The sequence below is a fragment of the Myxine glutinosa genome, chromosome 2, assembly GCF_964187855.1.
Source record: "Myxine glutinosa chromosome 2, kmMyxGlut1.1, whole genome shotgun sequence".
In the NCBI taxonomy this organism is placed as follows: Eukaryota; Metazoa; Chordata; class Myxini; order Myxiniformes; family Myxinidae; genus Myxine; species Myxine glutinosa.
This window is the reverse complement of record NC_136262.1, coordinates 209,214,536-209,242,205: the sequence shown is the minus strand read 5'-3', so window position 1 is coordinate 209,242,205 and position 27,670 is coordinate 209,214,536. Positions and strand designations below refer to the sequence as shown.

Here is a 27,670-nt window from a genome sequence, read left to right as displayed (position 1 = left end):
ATAGGTTAGGTGGCGATGCCGGTCGAGGCCGCCTCGGCCGGGCTGGACCCATTTCGCAATAAATCTTCTTCTTCTTCTTTCAAAATGTTCTTGAAGTACAACTTATGCACTTTATAGGAATATCTGATTGCAACACATGCTTTCAAAATTCTCTCTCGCGGGGCCTGACAGAAGAAAGAACAAGGAATCGTTGAGCATTAAATGATACTGGGCTCGCGTCAGACCAATGCACAGAAGATTAAATTCATTCAAAAAAGAACCCGGGCAACGCCGGGTGCATTCAGCTAGTTTTTAATAAAAATAACATTTTAGAATAATATAATTTTTATAAGAATTATTTTTTGTAATAATAATTTTCATTTATAATATAATTAATATAATTTTTAATAATAATATAATTTTAGAATAATAGAATTTTCATAAGATATTTTTTAATAACAATTTTTAATTTATAATATAATTAATATAATTTTAATACCAAAAATCATTTTAGAATAAAATAGTTTTTTTTATAAGATTGCAGAAGATTTTTTACATCCTCAAAAACTCTTCGACTATTCTCTCTTTCTTCACTTTTATATCAATGCAGCTAATTTATTTACGGCCTGGCCTCAATGAGGATTATATAGTCCGTAACTGGAGCCTTCGACATAAATAAATAAAGATGTGGATAAGGATACATATTTTGATTTTAAAACCCGTTGGTTAGTTTTCCTGATCCTTATGTGAATGAAAATTCAGATTGTGCTGGCCTGCATGCAGCATGACCGAATAGGGTTCCTTTATACCATGGAACAATGATTGTTATCCTCGATGGGAACATTGTTTCCATTAGAAGAGTGCCTTACTCACTGCGTATGAGCTCTTTACCAGATGCCAGAGCGATTGGTGTGACGTTTGAATAACTTTCGGCTGCGGCGCAGCTTGAAGTCACACACCGTTGCTCCAATCTTGTAGCCCACACTACAAGTCTTGCGAGCCTTGATATAGCCTTTTTTAGATGCAGACACTTGGTAATCACCAGGATTTAGCAAACGCCAGTAATCACCCCCACTGTCTGCAGGGCAGAGCCAAGAAAAGCAACACACTTTTATTGTAAGACACAAAGACACCTTGGTTTGTAGATCAGTACAAGTACGGTTTTTTATTACTTTGATGTACCATACTCTTCAAAGAGAGTTGCTACTGCGAAATATTAAAACAAACAAACACTAGAAATAAAAACTATGAAAACTATAAAAACAAAATTATAAATAAAAACTTAGGGTGTAACATCAAAAATATTGTTCCCCAGTTGGACACACCTGTCGTTACGTCGTGTTTTATCTCATCGATGGATATTACGGCACTTGCGATTCCTTTTCCCTTTGGATTCATCACCATTCCTTTGATTCCTCTATGGACCTGAAAAATAAGCAACAAAGTAAGCATCAAGTAACCCTCCACCTCACAACGAATTGTTTATGCGTGAGTACGTCCAGCTAGCCCAACCTCCACCAAATCTTGCATACGTGTAGGGGGGGGGGGGGGGGGACAAATGGTATGTATTATGGAACACTATTCGGTCATGCTGCATGCAGGCCAGCACAATCTTAATTGTCTGCAGAGGTTCATCATACATACCATAATGACGCACTGCGAGATGGCTACTCTGGAGCTTGGCAGGCAATGCGGACATATGTGGAGATGACGTCATGACGTTCGCTCATTAGGATAGAGCACCAAATTTCAGATACTAATATATACAGTCACGTGAAAAAGTAAGTACACCCCATGTAAAGTTTTGACTTTTTCAACATATTTCAACATACAGCTATTTGATCTTCATTTCAACAATATTGAAAGATAAAGGTGATACAATATAACAAATATCATGAAACATTTACATTTTGTAGTCCATTGTATAATTTAAATAAACATAAATGCAAATTTCGCATGTGGAAAAAGTAAGTACACCCTTGGCTCTAATATGTGGTATTGCCCCCTTTGGCAGAAACAACCTCAAGTAGGCGTTTCTTATAACTGTCTATCAGTCTCTGACATCGACTGGGAGAAATTTTTGCCCATCCCTCCATGAAGAATTATTTCAGCTATGCGATGTTTGAGGGGTTTCTTGCATGCACAGCTCGTTTCAAATCCCCCCACAACATCTCGATGGGATTTAGATCCGGGCTTTGACTTGGCCATTCCAGAACCCTCCATTTCTTCCTTTTCAGTCATTCCTTGGTGGATTTACTGGTATGTTTAGGGTCATTGTCATGTTGCAAGGTCCACCTTCGGTTGAGCTTCAACTTTTCGACAGATGGCCTCACATTATCCTCAAGCACCCTCTGGTACAATGAAGAATTCATAGTGGATTCTATGATGGTGAGCTGCCTAGGCCCTGATGCAGCAAAGCTGCCCCAAACCATAATATTTCCACCACCATGCTTTACATTCGTATCAGGGTCAAATGCTGTCTTTGGTTTTCGCCAAACATGTCTTCTGGTACTGTGGCCAAATAGCTCTACCTTTGACTCATCTGTCCAGAGCATATTGTTCCAGAAGTGCTGGTTTTGCCAAGGTGTTCATTGGCAAACTTTAGTCTTGCCCTGATGTTCTTTCTGGACAGCAAAGGTTTCCTCCTGGCACACCTCCCATGTAGATCAAATTTGTGCAGCCTCTTTCTGATAGTAGACTCGTGCTCTTTGACATCAACAGTGGCAAGAGCTACCTGTAGGTCCTGTGATGAGATTCTGGGGTTCTTAGAGACTTCTTTCAGCATCTTGCGGTCTGCTCTCGGGCTGAACTTGCTGGGGCAGCCTGGCCTAAACAAGTTGGCAGTTGTTTGGAATCTTCTCCACTTGTAGATGATCTTCCGGACAGTCGAATGATTGGTTTCAATTTGGAGATCATTTTGGCATTGGAGATTTGTTTGGAGATCTTTTTAAATCCCTTCCCAGACTCGTCGGCATATATAACCTTCTTTCTGAAGGCCTCCGAGAGCTCTTTTGATCTAGGCATGGTGACGCCGCACACTTCAACAACAAAGAGCAAACCAAACCAAATGTCTGAGGTTTAAATAAGACAGGTTCCTCCAAGATCCTCTCTAACGATGTTCTAATCATTTGCACCTGAGCTGGTGCACCTGATTCTAATTTTAGGCATTTGAAGTAGTGATAAATGTAGGGGTGTACTTACTTTTTCCACATGCGAAATTTGCATTTATGTTTATTTAAATTGTACAATCGACTACAAAATGTAAATATTTCATTATATTTGCTATATTATATAAGCTTTATCTATCAATATTGTTGAAATGAAGATCAAATAGCTGTATGTTGAAATATGTTGAAAAAGTCAAAACTTTACATGGGGTGAACTTACTTTTTCACGTGACTGTATATATATATATATATTATACAGTGCATTCAGAAAGTATTCAGACCCCTTCACTTTTTTCATATTTTGTTATGTTGCAGCCTTACGCTGAAATCGTTTAAATTCATTTTTCCCTCATCAATCTACACTCAGTACCTCATAATGACAAAGAGAAAACAGGATTTTAGAAAGTTTTGCAAATTTATTGAAAATAAAAAACTGAAATATCACATTGACATAAGTATTCAGACCCTTTGCTATGACACTTGAAATTTAGCTCAGGTGTTTCCCATTTCTCTTGATCATCTTTGAGGTGTTTCTACACCTTGATTGGAGTCCACCTGTGGTAAATTCAATTGATTGGACATGATTTGGAAAGGCACACACCTGTCTATATAAGGTCTCACAGCTGACAATACATATCAGAGCAAAAACCAAGCCATGAGGTCGAAGGAACTGCCTGCAGAGCTCACAGACAGGATTGTGTCGAGGCACAGATTTGGGAGCCTACAAAAAAATTTCTGCTGCATTGAACACATGAAAGCCCACAGAATCTTGTTTCTCACAGTCTGAGAGTCCTTTAGGTGCTTTTTGCAAACTCCAAGCGGGCTTTCATGAGTCTTTCACTGAGGAGAGGCTTCCGTCTAACCACTCTGCCATAAAGCCCAGATCGGTGGAGTGTTCCAGTGATGGTTGTCCTTCTGGAAGTTTCTCCCATCTCCACACAGGATCTCTGGAGCTCAGCCAGAGTGACCATCGGGTTCTTGGTCACCTCGCTTACCAAGGCCCTTCTCACCCGATTGCTCATTTTGGCCGGGCGGCCAGCTCTAGGAAGAGTCCTGGTTGTTCCAAACTTCTTCAATTTAAGAATTATGGAGGCCACTGTACTCTTGGGAACCTTCAATGCAGCAGTGTCTTTCACTGTGTCTGTGTGTCTTTGTGTCTTTGTGTGTCTTTCAGTGTGTCTTTGTTTTGTCTTTTGTTGTCTTTCAGTGTGTCTTTCAGTGTTTCAGTGTGTCTTTCACTGAATAGAGGCTCCCGTATAGACACTCTGCCATGAAGCCCAGATCGGTGGAGTGTTGCAGTGATGGTTATCTATCTGTACCCCTCTATATATCCTGTTGTCGGAACCTCTTCTAGCTGCCATTTGTAGTCAAGCACTCCAATGATCCTGGACCTCTCCGATAAAATATGTTTTGCACCCCGCTCTGCTCACCAAACTCTCCTCCTTTGGTATCCATGGAAATCTCCACGCATGGCTGGCGGACTTCCTCTCTAGTCGTCGTCAACGTGTGGCCCTGAATGGGTTTCTCTCATCTCCTCTTCCTGTTCAGGCTGGAGTTCCCCAAGGCAGTGTTCTGGGCCCCGTGCTTTTTCTGGTCTTCATCAATGATCTCTCTGACTCTCTCGAAAATCCTCTCTATCTCTTTGCTGATGACTCCACTCTCTGCCGCTCCATTCCTCTTCCCTCAGATCGGCAGTCTGCTGCCTCCTCACTCTCTGAAGACCTGGACAAAATCACAGACTGGTCAAACAAGTGGAACATGTCTTTCAATCCTGACAAATCTCACACTCTTACTATGTCTCTCCGAAAAGATCGACTGGACAACCCTCCCATCTACTTTCTCAACAATCCTCTCCAAGAAGTTCTGTCGCTCAAGATTTTGGGTCTCACTATCTGCCATGATCTTTCTTGGGAAAACCACATTTCCAAGCTGGCCTCCAAAGCCAGTCGCCGACTGGGCATCCTCCGTCGTGCGAAGTCCTTCCTCGGCACACCTGAGCTCCTCACCACATACAAGGCTTTCATCCGCAGCTCAATGGAATACTGTTCTCCCCTATGGGCCGGTGCTCCTGCCTCACACCTAGCTCGGCTTCACGCTGTTGAAACCAAAGCTTTCAGAATTATTGGAATCTCCCGCGATGAAGCTATCTCTGAGGGCCTTTCACTCACTCACCGCAGGCAGGTAGGTGGTCTTTCTGTCTTCTACCGACTCCTCTCCGGCCTTGCACCCCCAGCTCTCTCTGTGCTCTGTCCCCCAAATATTCCTACAGGTCGCACAAGATCTGCCAGCAACCCTCTGATGGTTAAACTGCCGAAATCTCGGCTCTCCGCTCACCTTCACTCTTTCATTACTCTTTTCTCCCGCCTCTGGAACAAACTCCCTCACTCCCTTCAATCCCACTCCTCCCTTCAGGTCTTTAAAACAGCTGTTCACCACCATCTCTTATCTTCCCCCATCCAAAACCTTGATCTTTTCTACCCCCGCTAATTCACCCCAGATCCACCTTGTTTGAAATTCCAACTTCTTTCCTGGAAGTCCTGGCAGTGTCCATATGTTTTATACCTCTCCCACTGCCCCCTTCCCACGCCCCCCCCCCCAAAGCCCTCACCCTCTCTCAGATCTCTCGATGTCTCCATGTCTCTCGGTCCCTGCTCTCAAATGTTGTGTTTGTGTCCTTCCCCCTCTCTCCCCATCTTGTCTACCGCTCCCTATGTTATGTTTTATGTGTCGGTTTGTCTTTCTGTGTGATTAATGTTCGCTCTTTCACGAGCCTCGATCTTGTATACAAAAAAAAAAAAAAAAAAAAAAAAAAAGCTTGAGCTTGAGTACAAATATAAACTGCATGCCCTCAAAGGAACCTCAAAAATTGTGTTCTATTTATCGGACTTGTTGATAATAACAAATCGCGTCCATCCATTGGGTGTCCATAATATTCTGTGATTTATTCATGCATTCATAACAACTGACTGTGGGTTTGCATGACTTTCTGGAAGTGATTTATCCTGCTGGTCCATAATGCTGCCAAAATATCAGGGCAGGAATGAAAAACTCTACCAGGTACCTTTAGTGTCCACCAGTGAGTGCTAGCAGAGAGGAAAACCGACTTCATGTAACCTCTGAAGGATGGTGTACTTATTGTTGCATCTTTCTGGCAGTTTAAAATCGGGTGTGGAATCAAACTTACACTAGATAACTCAAAGTTGGTTCATAATTAACTTGAAAAATTGATAACGACATTTTATCATTCGGACATTTATATACAGTGCCTTCAGAAAGGGAATTGTCAAAGTGGAATTGTCAAATGTCAAAGTGGAATTGTTTTTTTTAGAAATAAACGACATTTTATCATTCGGACATTTATATACAGTGCCTTCAGAAAGGGAATTGTCAAAGTGGAATTGTCAAATGTCAAAGTGGAATTGTTTTTTTTAGAAATCTCCACAAAATAATGAAAAATGAAACACAGAAATATCTAATTTCCATAAGTATTCTGCTCTTTGACTCAGTACTTCGTAAAAGCACTTTCGGCAGCGATTACAATTTTGAGACTTCTTGGGTATGTCTGTATCAGCTTTGCACATCTGGAGTGGGGGAGTTTCTTCCATTCTTCCTTGCAGATTTGCTCAAGATCTGTTAATTTGGATGAGGAGCATCTGTTAACAGCAATCTTCAAGTCTGTCCACAGATTATCAATGGGATTTAAGTCTGGGCTTTGGCTGAGACACTCGAGGACTTTCACATTCTTGTTCTGAAGCCATTTCAGTGTTGCTTTGACTGTATGCTTGTGGTCATTGGCCTGTTGACACGTAAATCTTCGCCACAGATGAAGGTCTTTTGCACTCTGAAGCAGCTTCTCCTCAAGGATTTGCCTGTATATGGCTCCATTAATTGTTGCATCTATCCTTACAAGTCTCGAAATCTCTTCTGCTGAAATGCACCCCCATAGTGTGATGCTGCCACCACCATGCTTCACTGTAGGGATGGTGTTAGATGGGTGATGAGTTGTGCTCAGTTTTTGCCAGACTTAGCGCTTTCCATTCAGGCCAAAGAGTTCAATTTTCGTCTCCCAGGACAAGCAAACTAGTATGTGGCCGAAACTCATTTTTACATTGGAAAGAGTGATAACTGGCACATTGCATCTTGCAGGTTGGGTAAACTCGTATGTGGCCAAAACTCGTTTTTACACTTGGAACGAGTGATAAATGGCAAGTGGTATTTCCCAGGATGGGTGAAGTCGTATGTGGCCGAAACTCATTTTTACACTTGGAACGAGTGATAAATGGCATGTGGTATTTCCCAAGATGGGCGAAGTCGTATGTGGCCGAAACACATTTTTACATAAGAACGAGTGATAACTGGCACATTCTCTCCAGCAGGACGGGCAAACTCGTGTGTGGCCGAATCTTGTTTTTACACGAAGAACGAGTGATAACTGCCACATGATGTCTCCCCGAACGGACAAACTTAAAAGTGGCCGAAACTTAATTTTTACATTTAGAACGAGAGATAACTGGAACATGGCGTCTTCTAGGATGGGCAAACTCGTAAAGGGTTTAAACTGTGTAAAGGAGTGAAGGTGTAGTAAAGAAATTACCTCGGGTTAGTAAATAAATTAACTCGGGAGTGCAACACGACAATAACTAACGGGCCAAATGACCTCCTCATCACCTTCACGGTATGGAACCTATTTTCAGGTATATAGTGGTTAAAAATCTGACGGTAGAAAGTTTCGTTGTGATTAACCTTGGGTGCTCAAAGCAGGATGATCCCAAACAAAGAGCAAAACAACAACTCACCTTGTTGTGAGGATGAGGTAATCATTGGATCACCTGTTGTCAAGTATCGGTTTGAGGTTGGTGTCACGTGGGGTCCTTTTTCTACAATCTATTTTTTCACACTTGAGAGTGAAGTTAGATTAGCAGTAAAATTACCTGTTAATTACTGTTAAGAGGTCGGCCATATCGATAATATCGTAAGAAATGAAATATATCTCACCTGCGATTGAATATTTCTGTAATAGTGACCAGAAACCATTTGAAAATCGAAAAAAATAATGGTTGCCAAGGTTACCCGCGGATCCACCCACGATGTCTCACGCTGAAGGAACCTCTTAATTAAATGATATTCGAAATCTATTTGGTTGTTAGACAATTGAACACATTCTCTAAACAACTATGTAGGTTTTACGGATCAACATCACTGGTTTTAAACGATAGGATGTATATTTTGAGTGTATATATTTGGAGGTGTATATTTACGAAAGTTAGCTAAGAGGTAACCTTTTTTTCTTCAAACTATTTTTCACACTTGAGAGTGATGTTAGATGAGCAGTAAAATTACCTGTAAAACGATGTATAGGTTGTGTTGTACTATTTTCGGTTTTTGAATAATTAGCGCATTTGAGAGGTCGCATGACTCTTTAGGCACGTGCGATTTGCACTTCTGGAAGAGAGAAGAGCTCTCTTCCGGTCGTTCGATTTGGACCCTTCTCTTTTCGGAAGCTCTTCTGCCTCTTCCGGTTATCCAGCAGAAGAGGTGCGGGCTCTTCGAAAACAAAATGGCCTCGCCGATTACTTTGAAAGAACTTTGTCATATATGACACGTTGATATTACAACAGGCTTAACTCACTTAATCACGAGTTCTATTTTACTTATTTGTTGTTTTCTTGGTAATTAGTGAGTGATATATACTAGTCAGGGCCCTTAGGGATATTTTGGTTCAAATTCTTCCAAAAGCATCAAATTTGGCGCAGATGTTGCCCATGCCATACTCTTTCGATTTTTGACGGGCGCCAAGGGCGGTATGATCCGGGGACCATACCGGTCCATCCCGCCATGTCACCTGACCTATGACGTCATAATTAGGATATGCATCCAATCACATGGCGTACTATAAGTGGTCAAAGTTCAAAATGAATCGATCGAAAAATGAAGGCAGGGATCCATTTTTAAGGTTTTCATAAAATCCAATATGGCCGCCAGGTCACATGACCTATGACGTCATATTTATGACATGTATACAATCATGCATACATGAACCCGGATCATGATCGCACAAAAATTAAACACAAGGATATGGCATACAGTTCATAAAACATCAAAATCCGTACCTTTGTAATTCGACTGATGAACTGCATATGCCTGAAAATTAGGAAATAGACATGTAAATATTTCCTCTAATTGTCAAAAATAAGGTCAGAGTTCGATTACCCAACCCAGAAACATAAAATGGTGAACCTCGCGTAAATCTTGACAAAAAACTCAAAAACCGACATGTTTGACTCAAAAATGACATTTAAGATGACCTTGAGGTTTGACCTTGACCTCGAATCATCAAAATAACATCATAATTGGATTCCTCGACCTCGAAAACCCCTGAAAAGTGGTATCATACATGATTCCAACCCTTTTGGTTATTTAACTGATTTTCCTCTAATCCGGGTGCGGCCATTTAGTATTTCGCCAATATGGTGCCCCCGGGGGGGGGGGGGGCGCCCGTCTTGGCGCCCGTCAAAAATCGAAAGAGTATGACATAGGCAACATCTGGGCCAAATTTGGTGCTTTTGGAAGAATTTGAACCAAACGGCCCCAAAATATCCCTAAGGGCCCTGATTATACGCCGTTTTCACCCATAATTTCAGTCACGGAGAAACGCTGCTGGTTATACTTACGCAGCAAAACTTGCAAGTGAAAACACAATCTGGATATTTGCATCAACTTGTGATGTAGTGTCATCTTTGTCTAATTCTTCCATCATGAGCGCGAGTAATACTGTATGCTTGGCCGCCATATTGCTTCTCTTCTGCCTGTTCGGCGCAAAGCAATCTTCCGGAAGAGGCTTCTGTCTTCGGAAGAGACCAAATCGCACGCGCCTCTTCTTTGCCGATCTTAGCGAGCATGGTAACATCGTAATTAAGAGTTGTTTCTCACATATGATAAAATATTTGATGATCGGAGCTCACCATCAAACTATATCGATATCCGTGTTGAAATGTAAAAAATTGGGCTTTTTATACAGATTTGTAGATGTGGATCGACCCGAGGAGATCATGGCGACAGGTGGCGGCTCTTATGGTTTTAAGTTATGAATTGTGAGAAAATAACTGTTTTAAAACTCCTATTTAGGTGCAGGGTGCTAAAGATGTTATCCTATAAAGTTTTGTGCCGATTAACCTTGGGAGCTCAGACGAGTAGGTTCACAAATGAATGAACAAACAAACGGACATTTCACTTATTATATTGAAGAGCAGGGCCCTTGCTTGAGACGGACGAAGTGACGGGCAAGACACAAACTCGTCCGAGAAGATGTTTATTGTAAAAACCAACTCGGGAACTCTGAAAAGCCCGTTTATCGGGCTGCATAATATCACAACCAGAAAGCACAACCGAAACCGAAAGCCACGCCTCTCAGGCGAGGCGAGCTTTGGTGGTCACGTGACCGACAGGTGCAAAGGATTATAACCGCATGCGCGGCAGGCTTTGGTGGTCACGTGACCGGCCACCCCGGCGCCGTGGTTTGCCCGCCGGTTACGTCACCGGCTGGAGCAAGGAGATTCTGTAGCTGGTCTCGCTTGGGGGACCCATGGGTCGCTACACACGCCCCCCCAGAATGGACTTGTTCCAGGAAGGTCAACCTGAGGGGGGTCCGGATGACCCGACCGAAACGACCCCTGGCCGGTCGCAGTGGGGGGAGGGGGGAGGGGAAGTGTGGTGGCGGGTGGTCGGACGGGGGGTGCAGTGGACGGGGGGCGGCCGCGCCGCGGTGGGAGAGCCAGCCATGGCGGCTGGCTGACGTCCATGTGGGCCGGCTTGAGGCGGTCCAGCGAAATCCAGTCCGCCCGGCCGCCGATGTTGACGATGAAGGACTTGTTGTCCCGTCGTAGGACCCGGAAGGGTCCGTCGTATGGTGGCCGGAGCGGCCTCCGGTGCGCGTCGTGGCGCACGAAGACGTACTCCGCCGTGCGGAGTTTTTTTTTTTTTTTTTTTTTTTTTTTTTTGTATACTGAATCGAGGCTCGTGAAAGAGCTAACATTTATTTCACAAACAAATCAACCAGACAAACAAAATATATAAAAAGAGGAAGTGGAAGACAAGATGGGGAGAGAAGGGGAAGCACACAAACACAACATTTGAGAGCAGGGAGATGTGTGGGAGGGAGAGGGCTTGGGGGAAGGAGGCGTGGGAAGGGGGGGTGGGGGGGGGGGTGGGAGAAGTATAAAACACAAGGACACCAAGGACTTCCAGGACAGAAGTTGGTATTTCAAAAAAGTGTAGGATTTGGGGTGAAATTAGCTGGGGATCAAGGTTTTGGTTTTGAAAGAAAAGATCAAGGTTTTGGATGGGGGAAGATAAGAGATGGTGGTGAACAGCTGTTTTAAAGACCTGGAGGGTGGAGTGGGATTGAAGAGAGTAAGGGAGTTTGTTCCAGAGGTGGGAGAAAAGAGGATTGAAGGAGTGAACCCTTCTTTTTACCCTTCTTTCCCCTTTTTTATGCTTCTTTCCCCCATTTTACTCTTCTTTCCCCATTTTACTCTTCTTTAACCTTCTCTTTCCCCCTTTTACCCCTCTTTCCCCTTTTTACCCATCCCCATTTCTCCCTTCTCTTTCCCCTTTTTACCATTGTCTTTCCCCTTTTTACCCTTCTCTTCCCCTTTTTACCCTTCTCTTCCCCCTTTTTACCATTGTCTTCCCCCTTTTTACCATTGTCTTCCCCCTTTTTACCATTGTCTTTCCCCTTTTTACCATTCTCTTTCCCATTTTTCCCATTCCCAATTTTACCCTTCTTTCCTTTTTTTACTAATCCCCCTTTTACCCTTCTCTTTCCCCTTTTTACTGTTCCCCATGTTACCCTTCTCTTTCCCATTTTTACTGTTCCCCCTTTTACCTTTCCCTTTTCCCTTTTTACCTTTCCCCTTTTACCCTTCTCTTTTCCCTTTTTTACCCATCTCTTTCCCCTTTTTGCCTTTCCCCTTTTTACCATTCGCTTTCTTCTTCTTTTTTTTCTTTTCTTCTTTTTTGCTGGGGGGACGTAGGATTGGGGGTCGCCGTGGCGGGACGTGGACACCGGGGCGAAACGTCGGGCGGCCTCCTGGAAGTCCGTGCGCTGGCGCGCGGCGGACCAGGGGCTGGTGGCGTCGGGAATGAACTCACCCGGTACGCGGAGGGCCTGGCCGTACACCAGCTCTGCGGTGGATGCCTGGAGGTCCTCTTTGGGAGCCGTGCAGAGGCCCAAAAGGACCCACGGGAGCCGGTCGGCCCAGCCGTCGTCCTGGAGGTCGGCCATGAGTGCGGCCTTCATGGAGCGGTGGAACCGCTCGCACAACCTGTTGGCCTGGGGGTGGTAGGCCGTGGTGCGGTGCAGGGTAACGCCCAACGTGCGGGTGACTGCGCCCCATAGTTCGGACGTGAACTGTGGGCCGCGGTCCGACGAGATGTCCGCTGGTGTGCCGAAACGCGCGACCCAGGTCGCGATGAAAGCCTGGGCCACGTCGGCAGTGGTGGTGGTGGAGGCGAAGGGCACGGCCTCCGGCCACCTGGTGGTCCTGTCCACCATGGGAAGCAGGTGGGTGAACCCCTGCGATGGGGGAAGGGGACCCACCAGGTCCACGTGGACATGGTCGAACCGTCGCTCGGGCACGGTGAAGGGAGCCAGCGGAGCCTGGGTATGACGGTGGACCTTGGCCCACTGGCAGGGTGTGCAGGCGTTGGCCCAGTCGCGGACGTCCCGTCGCAGCCCATGCCAGACGAAACGCGCCGCCACCAGCCTCTGGGACGCCTTCCGGCCCGGGTGAGAGAGGCCATGGAGCGAAGCAAAAATGTGATGCCACAAGGTGACCGGCACAACGGGGCGAGGTCGGCCTTGGGAGATGTTGCACAGCAGGACCGTGTCCGCGAAGGGGACGTCAGCCAAGCGGAGGCCCGTGTCCGCCACCCGGAGCGCCTGCACCGTGCCGTCGGTGGCCTGGTCTGTTGCCATTAGGGCGAAATCGACGCTGAGGTGGACGGCGTTGGCGCCAGCTCGAGAAAGGCAGTCGGCCACGGCGTTGTCCTTCCCGGCGACGTGCCGGATGTCCGTGGTGTACTCCGACACGGCGGAGAGGTGGCGATGCTGGCGGGCCAACCACGGCTCCGTGACCTTGGCCATGGTGAAAACCAACGGCTTGTGGTCGACAAAAGCCGTGAACGGGCGGCCCTCTGGGATGTGGCGAAAATGGCGGATGGCCATGTACAGCCCGAGGAGCTCGCGGTCGAAGGTGCTGTACTTCAACTCGTTGGGCAGGAGTTGCCGGCTGAAGAACGTGAGCGGCTGCCAGGCCCCGTTTACCCATTGTTCATGGACCGCGCCCACGGCGTAGTCGGAGGCGTCCGTGGTGAGGGCGATGGGAGCCCGGGGTACCGGGTGGGCCAGCAGCATGGTGTTGGTGAGGGCCCGTTTTGTGCCGGTAAAGCAGCGTCCATATCCGTGGACCAGACAACGTCGCGTTTCGCCGGCTGGCCACGGAGGGCGGCGTACAAGGGCCGCATGAGTTGCGCAGCTCGGGGCACGAAGCGGTGATAAAAGTTCACCATCCCGAGGAACTCCTGCAGCGCCTTGACGGAGCGGGGGTGCGGGAAACCGGCGATGGCCTCGACTTTGGCCGGTAGCGGCACGGCGCCGGTCCGGGTGATGCGGTGGCCCAAAAAGTCGATCTTCGCCACACCAAAGTGACATTTGGCCGGGTTGACGATCAATCCATGCTCGCTGAGGTGGCCGAACAGCATCCGGAGGTGGAGGAGGTGCTCGGCTCTGGACGTGCTGGCGACGAGGATGTCGTCCAGGTAGGTGTAGAGGAACGGCAAGTTGCGCAGCACGCCGTCCATCAGGCACTGGAACGCCTGTGCCGTGTTTTTGAGGCCGAAGGGCATCCGGAGGAATTCAAAGAGGCCGAAAGGTGTAATAACGGCCGTCTTCGGGATGTCGGCCGGGCGGATGGGCACCTGGTGGTACCCCCGAATCAGGTCCACTTTTGAAAAAATGGTCCGCCCCGCCAACCGGGCGGAAAAATCCTGGATGTGCGGGATGGGGGTACCTGTCGGGGGTAGTGGCATCGTTAAGGCGGCGGTAGTCGCCGCATGGCCGCCATCCGCCCCCCGGCTTCGGGACGATGTGCAGCGGCGAGGCCCAGGCGCTGTCGGAGCGCCGCACGATGCCGAGGCGCTTCAGCACGGCGAACTCGGCCTTGGCGACGGCGAGTTTGGCGGGATCGAGACGGCGAGCCCGGGCATACACAAGCGGGCCCGTAGTGGGGATGTGATGCTCGATGCCGTGACGCATCGCAATGGCCGAAAACGTCAGTCGCGTGAGGGCCGGGAACTCCGCGAGGAGACGTGCGAAGTCGTCTGCCAATGGGAGGACGCAGGAAAACTCGGTGGGCACGGAACGGCTCAAAGCGCATGCCAGGGAGCTGAAAGTTTCGGCGTTGACGAGACGCCGGCGTTTCACGTCGACCAGCAGCCCGTGGGCGCACCGAAAATCGGCCCCGAGCAAAGCCATGGGGATGTCCGCCGTCACGAACTCCCAGTTAAAGAGCTGGCTGCCGAAGCGGAGGGCGACGGTGCATGGGCCGAAGGTGCGGATGGCGGAGCCGTTGGCTGCGATTAAGGAGGGGCCGCAAACGGCGGCCCGCCTGTCCTACGCCGAAGCGGGAATGACGCTCAGCTGGGCACCGGTGTCGCAGAGAAAGCGCCGCCCCGACACTTGGTCCGCGATGAATAGCAGGTTTCCGGAACAGCCGGCGTTCATTGCTGGTAGGGAACGCCGGCCCATCCGTTTCCCGACTTGCCGAACGTGCACGGGGGTCGACATGATCGGGCCTGCCACCCGAACCTGGCGTGGAAATAACACCAGGCCGGGTCCGGCGGGGGCTCCGGTCGACGCGTCGGGACCGGGCGACGCGGCGTTGCTGCTGCCAGTCGCGCCGGCCCGGCGGCCTCCGGGAAGGAAACTGCGTCGCGGGCGGGTGGGCGGGAGGGCTCCCGGCCGCCACCCCGACGAGCTGGCTTGCCGAATCGATCTTGTCGGCCTCCTTGGCGAGGTCGCGGGGGTTCACGATGGTCGTGCTTGCCAGGGCGACCCGTACCTGGGCCGGGAGCTGGCGAAGAAAAAGTTCCCGAAACAGGAAATCTGAGGGGTGCTCGCCGAGCAACGTGAGCGTGTAGTCCATGCGTTCGGACGGGCGCGTATCGCCGAGCTCAGGAAGGTCGAGCAGGCGTCGTGTGCGCTCAGCCGGGGAGAGGGCGAAAGCGCCCAGAACAAGTGCCTTGATGGCGTCGTACTTGCCGTCAGCGGGTGGGTTCTGAAGGAAGCTCAGGCAGCGGGCGGTGGTCGCGGAGCCAAGCGCGGCGACCACGTAATGGTATCGCGTGGCGTCCTCCGTTATGCTACGCAGGGCGAACTGGGAGTCCGCCTGCGCAAACCAGACGGCGGCATGTGCTTCCCAGAAGGTGTGCAATTTGAGGGACACTGCGGTGTCCATCGCGTGTCGTAAATTCGGGGTCACCAGTGAAGAGCAGGGCCTTTGCTTGAGACGGACGAAGTGACGGGCAAGACACAAACTCGTCCGAGAAGATGTTTATTGTAAAAACCAACTCGGGAACTCTGAAAAGCCCGTTTATCGGGCTGCATATATATCACAACCAGAAAGCACAACCGAAACCGAAAGCCACGCCTCTCAGGCGAGGCGCGCTTTGGTGGTCACGTGACCGACAGGTGCAAAGGATTATAACCGCACGCGCAGCACGCTTTGGTGGTCACGTGACCGGCCACCCCGGCGCCGTGGTTTGCCCGCCGGTTACGTCACCGGCTGGAGCAAGGAGATTCTGTAGCTGGTCTCGCTTGGGGGACCCATGGGTCGCTACAATATAATATATATATATATATATATATATATATATATATATATATATGTATATATATATATATATATATATATATATATATATATATATATATATTAACCTCCTCTGTCCACTCAACTCCCTCATTCTTGCTGTTGAAGGTATTATACAATTCATCACTGAGGTCTTCACGGTTTGGTTCACTATCAATTACGAATGTGATGGACAGCTGGGTCTAATTTCAGGCAAGTAGTGCATCCACTCCAAACAGGAGCAGCAGGAAGGTTCATGTTATTATCATCTGTGGGGTATATAGATTAGAGTAGATCGAGGCTCGGGCCTCCATTACGTCAGAGTTTCCAAGTTTTTTCCCTCCCGCTTTCTCTGTGGTAATAAACCTTTTGTTCATAAAAACATGTACATGGTCATTCGAGATACTGGACTTTGCCATTAAGAGAGGCTGAATTGGCTTTAAAAATGTGGCAATGGGCCGATTGGGAAACGTGCATTGAACGAGCATATGGCGCCGTTCAAAAATTAAGTAACGCTATTTTTTAAGGGAGACGTGTACGGCTTTATCAAATCCAATGGAAATGGAAATCTGATGCATCAAAGCTGTACAGTGTATTGTCAGTGGAAGCCTATACAGGCCTAATGTGTTTGGCCATACCAGGAAACAAGATGGCGGCTATAACATTTTGTCTCAGAACTATGGTGGGTGGAGTCAATCAAGAGATGTGGGTGTAGTCCGGCAGCTGTCCGACCAATGGGTGCACATTTCATAAATCGACCCACAACACGAACCGCAACAGCAACGTGAAGCTCTTCAAGACCTGCGACATGTTGCAGGTAAAAATGGTGAGCAAACCACCTTTGAGCAATCCTGTCCTCGGTCTCACCTGCTCCATGAATACCAGAAGTGCTTCCCTGCTGTTCTCCCACTCCAAGGACAACTCACTGCTGTGTGGAAACTTGTCACAGCTTAGCTCCATACTGAGCTCAAAGCAGTTGGTGTGCAGGTAGCTGAAATCTCCCATACCTTAGGAAAAAAAAAATGTACTTGATGTAATTTGAGACGTCTTTGTAAATACAGCAATCTTTACATTCTGAAAAGTTTTACTCCATGAAAAGTTCTCTTTCCTCATGAACTCCCCTGCTCTCCCTTCTCTTTACTGTCTCTCCCTGATCCTTTCTCATTTTATTTCTACAATTACTCCACACCTCCCCTGCATATGGAATATAATTTCTTTGAATTTTGATGTGCCTTTACAGAGCGTTGGTGATGCCGCAACTGTTTCTAGGCAAGAATTACACTTGGTGGTTTGCCATTGCCTTCCCAGATGGAATATATAGATGTATATATAGATATATAGATGTATATATATAGATGTATATATAGATATATAGATGTATATATATATATAGATGTATATATAGATATATAGATGTATATATATAGATGTATATATAGATATATAGATGTATATATATAGATGTGTATATATAGATATATAGATGTATATATATAGATGTATATATAGATATATAGATGTATATATATAGATGTATATATAGATATATAGATGTATATATATAGATGTATATATAGATATATAGATGTATATATATAGATGTATATATAGATATATAGATGTATATATATAGATGTATTTATAGATATATAGATGTATATATATAGATGTATATATAGAATATATATATAGATGGAATATATAGATGGCCTAAATGCTATGTGATGCCGGTTCGTGAGTTCCTCCCTCCAGCTCAACAAAGCTAAGTTTCATGGACCAGATAGGTTGTGTTTTAATTTTTGATGTTCGTTTCTGTGTTGCTGGTCATGTTTTCATCCAGTTTTCCATGCCAAAACATACCGAGTTGTGTTGAGTTGTCGAATTTGTGCCCCTTGTAAAGGTCCGGCCGACTTTTCTCAGGCTCGGTGAGTCAGCTAAAGGTGAAGAGAGGTTTTGCTTTCACCACTGTTTGTTTGTCTGTGAGCAGGATGCCTTAAAAGGTTGTGGACGGTTTAGGACGACACTTGGTGGACATGTTGGGTGTGTGACAAGGACGAATTGATTCGATTTTGGTGAAGATCTAGATCTGGATATGGCCTATCAGTGGGATACAAAAGGTAAACTGTTCAGCCTGGCAGAGGTATGCGCTCCACCGAGTGTTGTTCTAGTTACTTATGTCTCTGTTTTGAGCCCACTTGCTTTGTTTTCACTGCTTTTCTCCCAAGTCTGTCTCCATTTTGTCCACTCCCTACATCCTCCCATACCTCTCATTCTTACCCGCATTCCTTTGTTGTCCGTCTCTATTTTGACCCTCAGCCCTACTTGTGGCGTTTCCCCCTTCTCTTTCTGTTTTTCCTTTTGGTCTGTTGCGTCCTGGTCCATCCTGTGTTCCAACTCTTCCAAGGGTCTTGACTTTACATACAAAAAACCCTCAGCCAATGACGCCACCCCAGCCTTGTGCTGCATACGAACGAAGAAGACTCACATTACACATTTGCTTATTTTTGATTGATAACTATTTATCCAGAGGTGGGAGGGTCAGGTGGCTAAAGATTTGTTTCTTTCTCCACTGGTTGATTGTGAGTTTGATTAGCAATGCTGTTCTTTTTTGCCAAACCACACTTGGAAACTGGAATATGTCAAACACTTGTCAACATTTGTTGAGGGTCAGGATTTACGTTCCAACAGGCCTTCATCCTTCAGTGGTTTGGAATAGGTTGGTTTACTTCGTCCTTTTTAACTATTTCTTCATGAGTCTGGAAGAGTGATGAGAGTTGTCTTTGATCTAGATAAATGGAGTTTGATGTGTTGGAATTGCCTGGAACAAGGGAGTGAGTGGAAATGGAAACCAGTTAATCACCGCAGTCTATTTTGTCACATACAGTACCTTCAGAAAGTATTCACCCCCCTTGACTTTTTCACATTTCGTTGGGTTACAGCCGCGGTCGGGAACCTATGGCTCACGAGCCATATATGGCTCTTCCGGTGACGGCATATGGCTCCCAGACAATTTTGAGTTGAAAAAAAAAAAAAAAAAATCAGTTTGGAACTGATTTTAAAATACTTGTGATATTTCTTAATAATACTGTGTCATTTTAAAGTAAACAGAAATTAGTTTTGAAGATAAATTTCACGGGTCACGGGTCACCCGTGGGTCGGGTCGGGAACCAATGGCTCGCGAGCATGTCCGCGTCATTGTAAAGGTGAAGAAATCAATTTTATCAGATAGCCAACTAGTTTATCCGCTTCAACCCTTGTAACGGAAAAGATGGCGAAAAGAAAAAAAGACGATGATTACCGTGCATTCCAGGCTGCGTGGACAGAGGAATTTGCATTTGGTGAGAGAGCAGGATCTGCGGTATGTCTAATATGCAATGATAAAATTGCATCGATGAAACGGTCAAATATAAAGCGGCACTTCGATACGCACCATGCTTCATTTGCATCGAAATATCCAGCGGGGGACAGCAGGAAAAGGGCATGCGAGGAGCTACAGCGGAGAGTGCAGACGAGTCAGCAGCAACTACGTGTGTGGACCAAGCAAGGTGACGGGAATTCCGCTAGCTTTGCGGGTGCTTTGGCAATAGTAAGGAATGGAAAGCCATTCACAGATGGCGAGTATGCCAAAACATTCATGCTTGATGTGGCCAATGAACTGTTTGATGACTTCCCAAATAAAGACAAGATAATCAAACGAATAAAAGACATGCCCCTGTCAGCAAGAACTGTGCACGATCGTAGCATCATGATGGCAAATCAAGTCGAGGAAACACAAATTAAGGACATAAACGCCGGGACATACTTTTCTCTCGCGTTAGATGAGTCAACAGACGTTAGCCATCTATCTCAGTGCAGTATAATTGCCAGGTATGCTGCAGGTGACACACTGCGTGAGGAAAGCTTGGCTGTTTTGCCAATGAAAGGGACAACAAGAGGAGAGGATTTATTCACGTCTTTCATGGAGTTTGCTAAAGAAAAAAAACTACCGATGGATAAACTTATTTCTGTCTGTACTGATGGTGCACCCTGTATGTTGGGGAAGAACAAAGGATTTGTAGCGCTTCTCCGTGAACATGCAAAGAGAGCCATCCTAAGTTTTCATTGCATCCTGCACCAGGAGGCGCTTTGCGCTCAGACGTGTGGCCAGGAGCTTGGTGAGGTGATGTTGCTGGTCATTCGAGTGGTCAACTTTATTGTTGCCCGAGCTTTAAATGATCGCCAGTTTAAAGCTCTGTTAGAAGAAGTTGGGAATCATTATCCCGGTCTGCTTTTACACAGCAACGTGCGTTGGTTGTCAAGGGGGAAGGGGCTCAGCCGTTTAGCAGCTTGCCTGAGTGAAATCCGGACTTTTCTTGAAATGAAAGGCGTCAAGCATCCTGAGCTAGACAACACTGACTGGCTCCTGCAGTTTCACTATCTCGTGGACATAACTGGCCATCTGAACCAGCTCAATGTGAAAATGCAAGGTATTGGAAATACAATCTCATCCCTTCAACAAGCAGTGTTTGCATTTGAAAGCAAGCTGGAAGTCTTTCTCAGGGACATTGAAACAGGTCGTCTTCTGCACTTTGAAAGACTGCAACAATTTAGAGATGCATGCTTAGCAAGTGACTCCACTCAACATCTGGATCTCCAGCAGCTAGCTGGCTTTACGTCCAATCTCCTGCAGTCATTCAAAGCACGTTTTGGAGAATTTCGTGCGCGCACTGGTCTTTTCAAGTTCATCACTCATCCACATGAGTGTGCAGTGGACAAAATCGACCTGACATGCATCCCCGGGGTCTCTATCAGAGACTTTGAGCTGGAAGTTGCTGACCTGAAGGCATCAGACATGTGGATGAGTAAGTTCAAGTCACTTAATGGAGAATTGGAAAGTCTTGCGCGACAGCGAGCAGAGCTGGCGAGGGAACACAAGTGGACAGAAATGAAAAATGTTCAACCTGAAGACCAGCTGATTCTTAAAACTTGGAACGAGCTTCCTGTGACATACCACACAATGCAGCGTGTGAGTATTGCCGTATTGACCATGTTTGGCTCTACATATGCATGTGAGCAGTCATTCTCGCATATGAGGAACATTAAGACCAACCTACGCTCACGTTTAACTGATGGAAGCCTCAACGCCTGCATGAAGCTCAACCTCACCACATATGAACCAGACTACAAGGCCATCAGCAAAACCATGCAGCACCAGAAGTCGCATTAAAAGTAAGACATATTTAATTTATTATACGTTAAAAATACTATATGGCTCTCAATGAAATATATTTAGAAATATTTGGCTTTTATGGCTCTCCCAGTCAAAAAGGTTCCTGACCCCTGGGTTACAGCTTGAATAAAAAATGTGTATTTTGTCATTGATCTTCACATAATACCCCATAATGTCAAAGTGGATTAAAAAAATTTTTTTTTACAAAACAATTATGCCTCCGCCTTTTTCAAAGTACACACACACACACACACACACACACACACACACACACACACACACACACACACACACACACACACACACACTAGATATTTCTGTATTTCATTTTAAATTCTTTTGTAAAGATTTCTAAAAGAAAATTCCACTTTGACATTATGAGGTTAATCAGTGACAAAACTCCCATTCTCAATTCAGGCTGTAACACAACAAAATGTGAAAAAGGGTTGTGAATACTTTCAGGAGGCACTGTATCTGTTTTCAACTGCTTTTATGTAGGCCTCACTTCACCTGTGCTCATCATTATATGTGGTCCCAAAATCTCAGCAAGCAGAGAACGTGTATCCGGTAGCCTTGTCGGTTTCTCACTCCAGCTCCATGCTATATAAATCAATCATCTTCATTCTTTTGTTTAACCATTTTACAACCTCTAAAAGAACCTGCCTATTGCATGCACAGTAATGTTTTTCTCTATATAAGCCTTCAATTAATCTGTCCACTAGCTTCAGGTAAGTTATTTCTGAATTTTACTTTCCATCACGTGATAATTGGGGGAAAGGAGAGGGGGAAAGAATAAATTCGGTGGTGAAAAACATGTCGGAATGGCCGAATGGGTAGTTGAGGAGGAGAAAATGTAAAGAAATCGAGTGAGGATTTTGATTGAGAGTATTGCTTTGCTGAGGTATGAAGGCAGAAGGATATATGGGTGAAGAATGTGTTGGAGAGATTACTGCCAGTGGTGGAGTGCCATGATGCCCCATTGACGATGCCATGATCCTTGGCAAAATCGTTGGTGTGGCAGACCCGGCGGGACCTGCTTGAGATGGTACGGTGTGTCGTAGCAAATACAAGAGCCAGCCATCGGAACACAGCCTCATCTGGTGTGAAAGTTGCAATCTTCGTTTGTCTCGGTGGGTGGACTTTGTAAAATGGGTAGGACACGACCATTTCCCCGCTGTGCAGGTTTCCACCGAGTACGAAAGGGAACTTTTCCATCCATCTGATCACTGCACGCATCTCGTGTGCTACCTGCACTCGGTCACACCATGTAAAAATATCATCTTCAATGCGAGAACATGTCAGACATAATGTTGGTGTGGCTAATTGTCCAGCATCGTTGAGATACCAGGGTAGGTGTCTTCTATTTAATACAAGTATTTACATGTTATTTGGCATGTAATGGGTGGAGGAGATTGCGGAGGTGAAAATATAGAGGAGGAAGGAAAGAAGGTTGGGTGTTTGGGAGTGTGTGTGTGTGTATATATATATATATATATATATATATATATATATATATATATATAGTTACGGTTTTTAGAAGCTTCACTTTGTAAATTTAGTATTAAAATTTCCTATGTACATTTCCCCTTTAATTGGCTGTTAAATGAAATGAATGCACCATAGCTAGTCCATGTACAAGCACGTAGGCCACCATATACCTTTCTAAATAGTTATTTCCTTATTATGTGTATCAGTTAAGGCTCTGTCTCCCATTAATTGACACTGCATTGCACCGAATTGAAATAAGATAGGATCCCTCCGACACCCCCATGGCCTCTTCAAAGTGCCAGTAACTTTGGGTGGGGTTATTGGCATCACCTTCACCCCAAGACTCCATTACGCACGCTGTCAACTCGGGGGAGAAGGGCGTGGCCGGCCCATCGTCTTCAGGAGGTGGAGCCAGGAAGCCCTTGCGCCCAACCAGGACTCGGTGGGCACGGCTTGGTAAGGTGTGGTCATGGCTTGGTAGGGCGTGGCTATATAACCCGTGGGGGGAGAGCCCTCACCAGCACATGACCGAGAGAGCCCGAGGCATGTCGAGGCAAGAACCAGCCCTGCCGCGTGCAACGAACGAGATATGTGTGCGGCCGCCGCCTTGCTCGCTTCCAGCCCGGAGAGGACCTGCTTGCTGTGCGCCCTGCCAAACCTTCCAGCCTTGCGGTCCCACCTTCCTCTCCCTCCAGCCAATCCAATGTGCAATTCCCTATTCGTGTGAGTGAGTTCGTTCTGTCTGAATTGTCCTGGGTATAAGTAAGCTTGTATAAGTTAGAAATTGCTCTGTGCCCTTCTGATCCTTCCACTTCCCTGTATATTACTTTGATTGCTTTTCTTCCTTTAGTCTTGTGTAAATAATAATAAATCCTGTTCTTCCTACCTTGCCTTCTTTCCTTCACATCCGTTCGTCCTTGTCTTTTCCATCATTGAATACCTGTGGCACAATTTGGCCAACGAATAAGAATCGGGTCTAGTTTCTGTTAATGGTTCGAGCCGCGGCTGCTAATCCGCTTGGCAAATTAACATCTTGTCCGTGGTCTCAAACGAGGTTGCTCACCTGCCTCTCTGGAGGGAGCTGGGCAGCATCAGGACTCACGTCGGTCAGTCGCAGACAAGGGGATTAATTCCCCCTTGGTAAGGGGAAAAGGGGCCAACGGTGAGATCCGCAACAATATATATATAATTATATATATATATATACATACAGACTTGGCATTTAATATGGAATATTTTTTTTATCTTGACTTGTGCTTACTTTCTTAACTCAGTATATCAATCTGGTGAGTTTCTTTTACACTTTGGTGATTTATTTGTTAAAAGAACCATGTCACTGATTGTCTGTCGCAGCAAGAAGTCAACAACAGGATTATATCACAGGTGGCGTGGAAAAATGTACGGACAGGTGCATTTGATGATTGGCTTCATAGTCGGGTATACAAGGGTTGTTGCGTTCTGTATTAGTGGAAAACAACTGCTGCACGTATCCAAAAGTTATTGCCCCTTCCTCTGGAGATGGTCCGTCAACTCGACAATGCTGTTTGTCATGGAGTGGTGGCTTTACGAAATTACGGCATGAAACAGCATGCTATTGCTCGGCAGTATGGCATCACTCAAGGTCAGGTGTCAAAGATCCTGAAACGAAATGCTCAGAGGGGTGTCCCAACTCCAATACCGAGGCCAGGACGTCCCCGCAGAACCACAAGGAGGGATGATCGCCAGCTGCACCGGTTAGTCCGCAATGGCCGTACCAAGTCAGCTAATCGACTTAGGGCTGAGTGGCAGCAACTGACAAATGTGCCTGTATCCAGAAGGCTAGTAAACCAACGACTGGTTCAAGCAGGCTATTGTGCCAAGCATCCCCTGAGAGAGCCACGCCTGACCAGACAACACCGCCAGCGCCGATTGCAGTGGGCCAGAGAGCACAGTCAATGGCAGCCAGGACACTGAAATCACGTGATCTTCAGTGACGAGTCTAGATTTCTGGTCTATCGTCAAGATGGCCACGACCGAGTGCGCAGACAAGTGCATGAAGCCTACAACAAAGATTGTATAGTGCCAAGAGTCCAAGCTGGAGGTGGTGGGGTGACCGTTTGGGCTGCTTTTCATGCAGGGGGAAAAACTGACCTGGTTGTTCTGAATGGAAACCTGAATCAGTTCAAGTACAGGGCCATTCTGGAAGAAACATTGCTTCTATTTGCTCGTGCAGCCTTTCGAGGAAACTTTGTCTACCAAGATGACAATGCACGGCCTCATTGTGCTCGCATGATCCAACACTTTCTTGCTGACCGTGGTGTAGAGCATATAGAGTGGTCTGCCATGTCCCCGGATATGAATCCGATAGAGAACTTGTGGGCAGAATTAACGCGTCAAATTGACCACTTGGACCAGCAGCCGACCTCTGTGCGTGAATTGCAGCAGGCTATTGTCACTGCATGGCAAGCGATTCCTGTCCAACCCTTGGCAAATCTCGTGAACAGCATGCCTCAACGTGTACGTGCTCTCCTGAATGCTCGCGGGGGTTACACGAAGTACTGAACTGTAATTTTACTGTCCGTAATCCCAGTCGTAATTTAACTTTTGTTTTTCTTAAAAAAATTTTTTGGCTAATGTGCAAAATAAAGAGATACTTCTGGAAAACCTACAGAAGTTTAACACAGTACTGTCCATGAATTGAGTTCGATGTCAGTTTACTTCACTTTCAAGGATCAATTTATTTGTTTTGAAATGTCAAATGTGGTTTTTGTTTCTTTTAAAGGTCACATTAACAAAATCTAGAATAATTTCAACATAATTCCAATTAACTTTTGGTTCTAAGACATCTTGAAAAGTAAGTTCACCCTCACAAAAAAAATATTCCATATTAAATGCCAAGTCTGTATATATATATATATATATATATATATATATATATATATATATATATATATATATTGTTACGGAACCCAACGTCGGCCTCTTTCCCCCTTATCGAGGGGGGATTAATCCCCTCGTCTGACTGACCGACGTGGTCCTGGGGTATGACGTCACGCCCGGTCAGCGCTGCGTAGGGTATTAGGCCCGTCCTATGACCTAAATACCAGCGCCTCCCGGTACGCAAGGAAACACCCCTGCTCACGGCCGCAGCGTAATAGATTGGTTGCGCCGAGCGAAGCGAACTGCGGTGTGAGCCGTTTATCGAAGGGGCTAAACCCGATTCATATTCGTTGGACGAATCGCGCCACGTACACTCAATTTGGAAACCTTTAAAGCAACCGAATGTGAAGAAGAAGACAAGGTAGGAAGAACAGGGATTTATTACTAATTATTGTTATTGTACACAATCAAAAAGAACCAAGGGAGAAGGAAAGATAACGAAAGTAACTGGAAGAAGAAGAAGAGGAAGACACAGTGGAAATACTAGCTTATTCTATACAATCTTACTCAGACCCCAGGACAACATAAAAGACGGACAACAATCAGACTTGGATTTCTCTCATCTCCCCTTCCTGTTCAGGCTTGAGTTCCCCAAGGCTGTGTTCTGGGCCCTGTGCTTTTGCAGGTCTTCATCAATGATCTCTCCGACTCTCTGGAAAATCCTCTCTATCTCTTTGCTGATGACTCCACTCTCTGCCGCTCCATTCCTCTTCCCTCAGATCGGCAGTCTGCAGCCTCCTCACTCTCTGAAGACCTGGACAACATCACAGACTGGCCAAACAAGTGGAACATGTCTTTCAATCCTGACAAATCTCACACTCTTACTATGTCTCTCCGAAAAGATCGACTGGACAACCCTCCCATCTACTTTCTCAACAATCCTCTCCAAGAAGTTCTGTCGCTCAAGCTTTTGGGTCTCACTATCTGCCATGATCTTTCTTGGGAAAACCACATTTCCAAGCTGACCTCCAAAGCCAGTCGCTGACTGGACATCCTCCGTCGTGCGAAGTCCTTCCTCGGCACACCTGAGCTCCTCACCACATACAAGGCTTTCATCCACAGCTCAATGGAATACTGTTCTTCCCTATGGGCCGGTGCTCCTGCCTCACACCTAGCCCGGCTTCACGCTGTTGAAAGCAAAGCTTTCAGAATCATTGGCATCTCCCGTGATGAAGCTATCTCCGAGGGCCTTTCACTCACTCACTGCAGACAGGTAGGTGGTCTTTCTGTCTTCTACCGACTCCTCTCCGGCCTTGCTCCCCCAGCTCTCTCTGTGCTTTGTCCCCCAAATATTCCTACAGGTCGCACAAGATCTGCCAGCAACCCTCTGATGGTTAAACTGCCGAAATCTCGGCTCTCTGCTCAGCTTCACTGTTTCATGCCTCTTTTCTCCTGCCTCTGGAACAAACTCCCACACTCCCTTCAATCCCACTCCTCCCTCCAGGTCTTTAAAACAGCTGTTCACCACCATCTCTTATCTTTCCCCATCCAAAACCTTGATTTTTCTACCCCCACTAATTCACTCCAGATCCACCTTGTTTGAAATTCCAACTTCTTTCCTCCTGGAAGGCCTGGCAGTGTCCATATGTTTTATACCTAAATTCCCATGCCTCCCCCCCCCCCCCCCCCAAAGCCCTCTCCCTAGCACAGATCTCTCTATGTCCCTGCTCTCAGATGTTGTGTTTGTGTTCCTCCCCCTCTCGCCCCATCTTGTCTACCGCTCCCCATGTTATATGTTTTATGTGTCGGTTTGTCTTTCTGTGTGATTAATGTTAGCTCTTTCACGAGCCTCGATCTTGTATACAAAAAAAAAAGAAAAAAGACTTACACGGGGGATGAAGGCAGGAACGACTCGCAGGAGGTGGATGGCTGGACGGATGAGGTGGGATCTCAGGGTGGGAAGGATGCGGGTCCGGTTGGTGTGTGCTCGAGGTGAGCAGCCGCCGTTAAAGCTCAAAGCTGCAGTCGTTCAAGCTGCGATGGTTCAAGCTCCCGTCTCT

General features: G+C 46.4%; 1 protein-coding gene across 1 annotated transcript in view; it reads right to left on the bottom strand.

The window, feature by feature from the left end:
- Positions 1–866: 866 nt before the first annotated feature.
- LOC137422689 (inactive carboxypeptidase-like protein X2) overlaps positions 867–27,670 on the bottom strand; it is a 145,254-nt gene continuing 118,450 nt past the window's right edge. The window contains exons 11-14 of the mRNA XM_078772881.1: positions 22,214–22,511; positions 16,922–17,061; positions 1,305–1,404; positions 867–1,057 (exon numbers count right to left, since the gene is read on the bottom strand). Coding sequence (XP_078629007.1) covers positions 867–1,057; positions 1,305–1,404; positions 16,922–17,061; positions 22,214–22,511 — 729 coding nt within the window. The remainder of the gene's footprint in view (positions 1,058–1,304; positions 1,405–16,921; positions 17,062–22,213; positions 22,512–27,670) is intronic.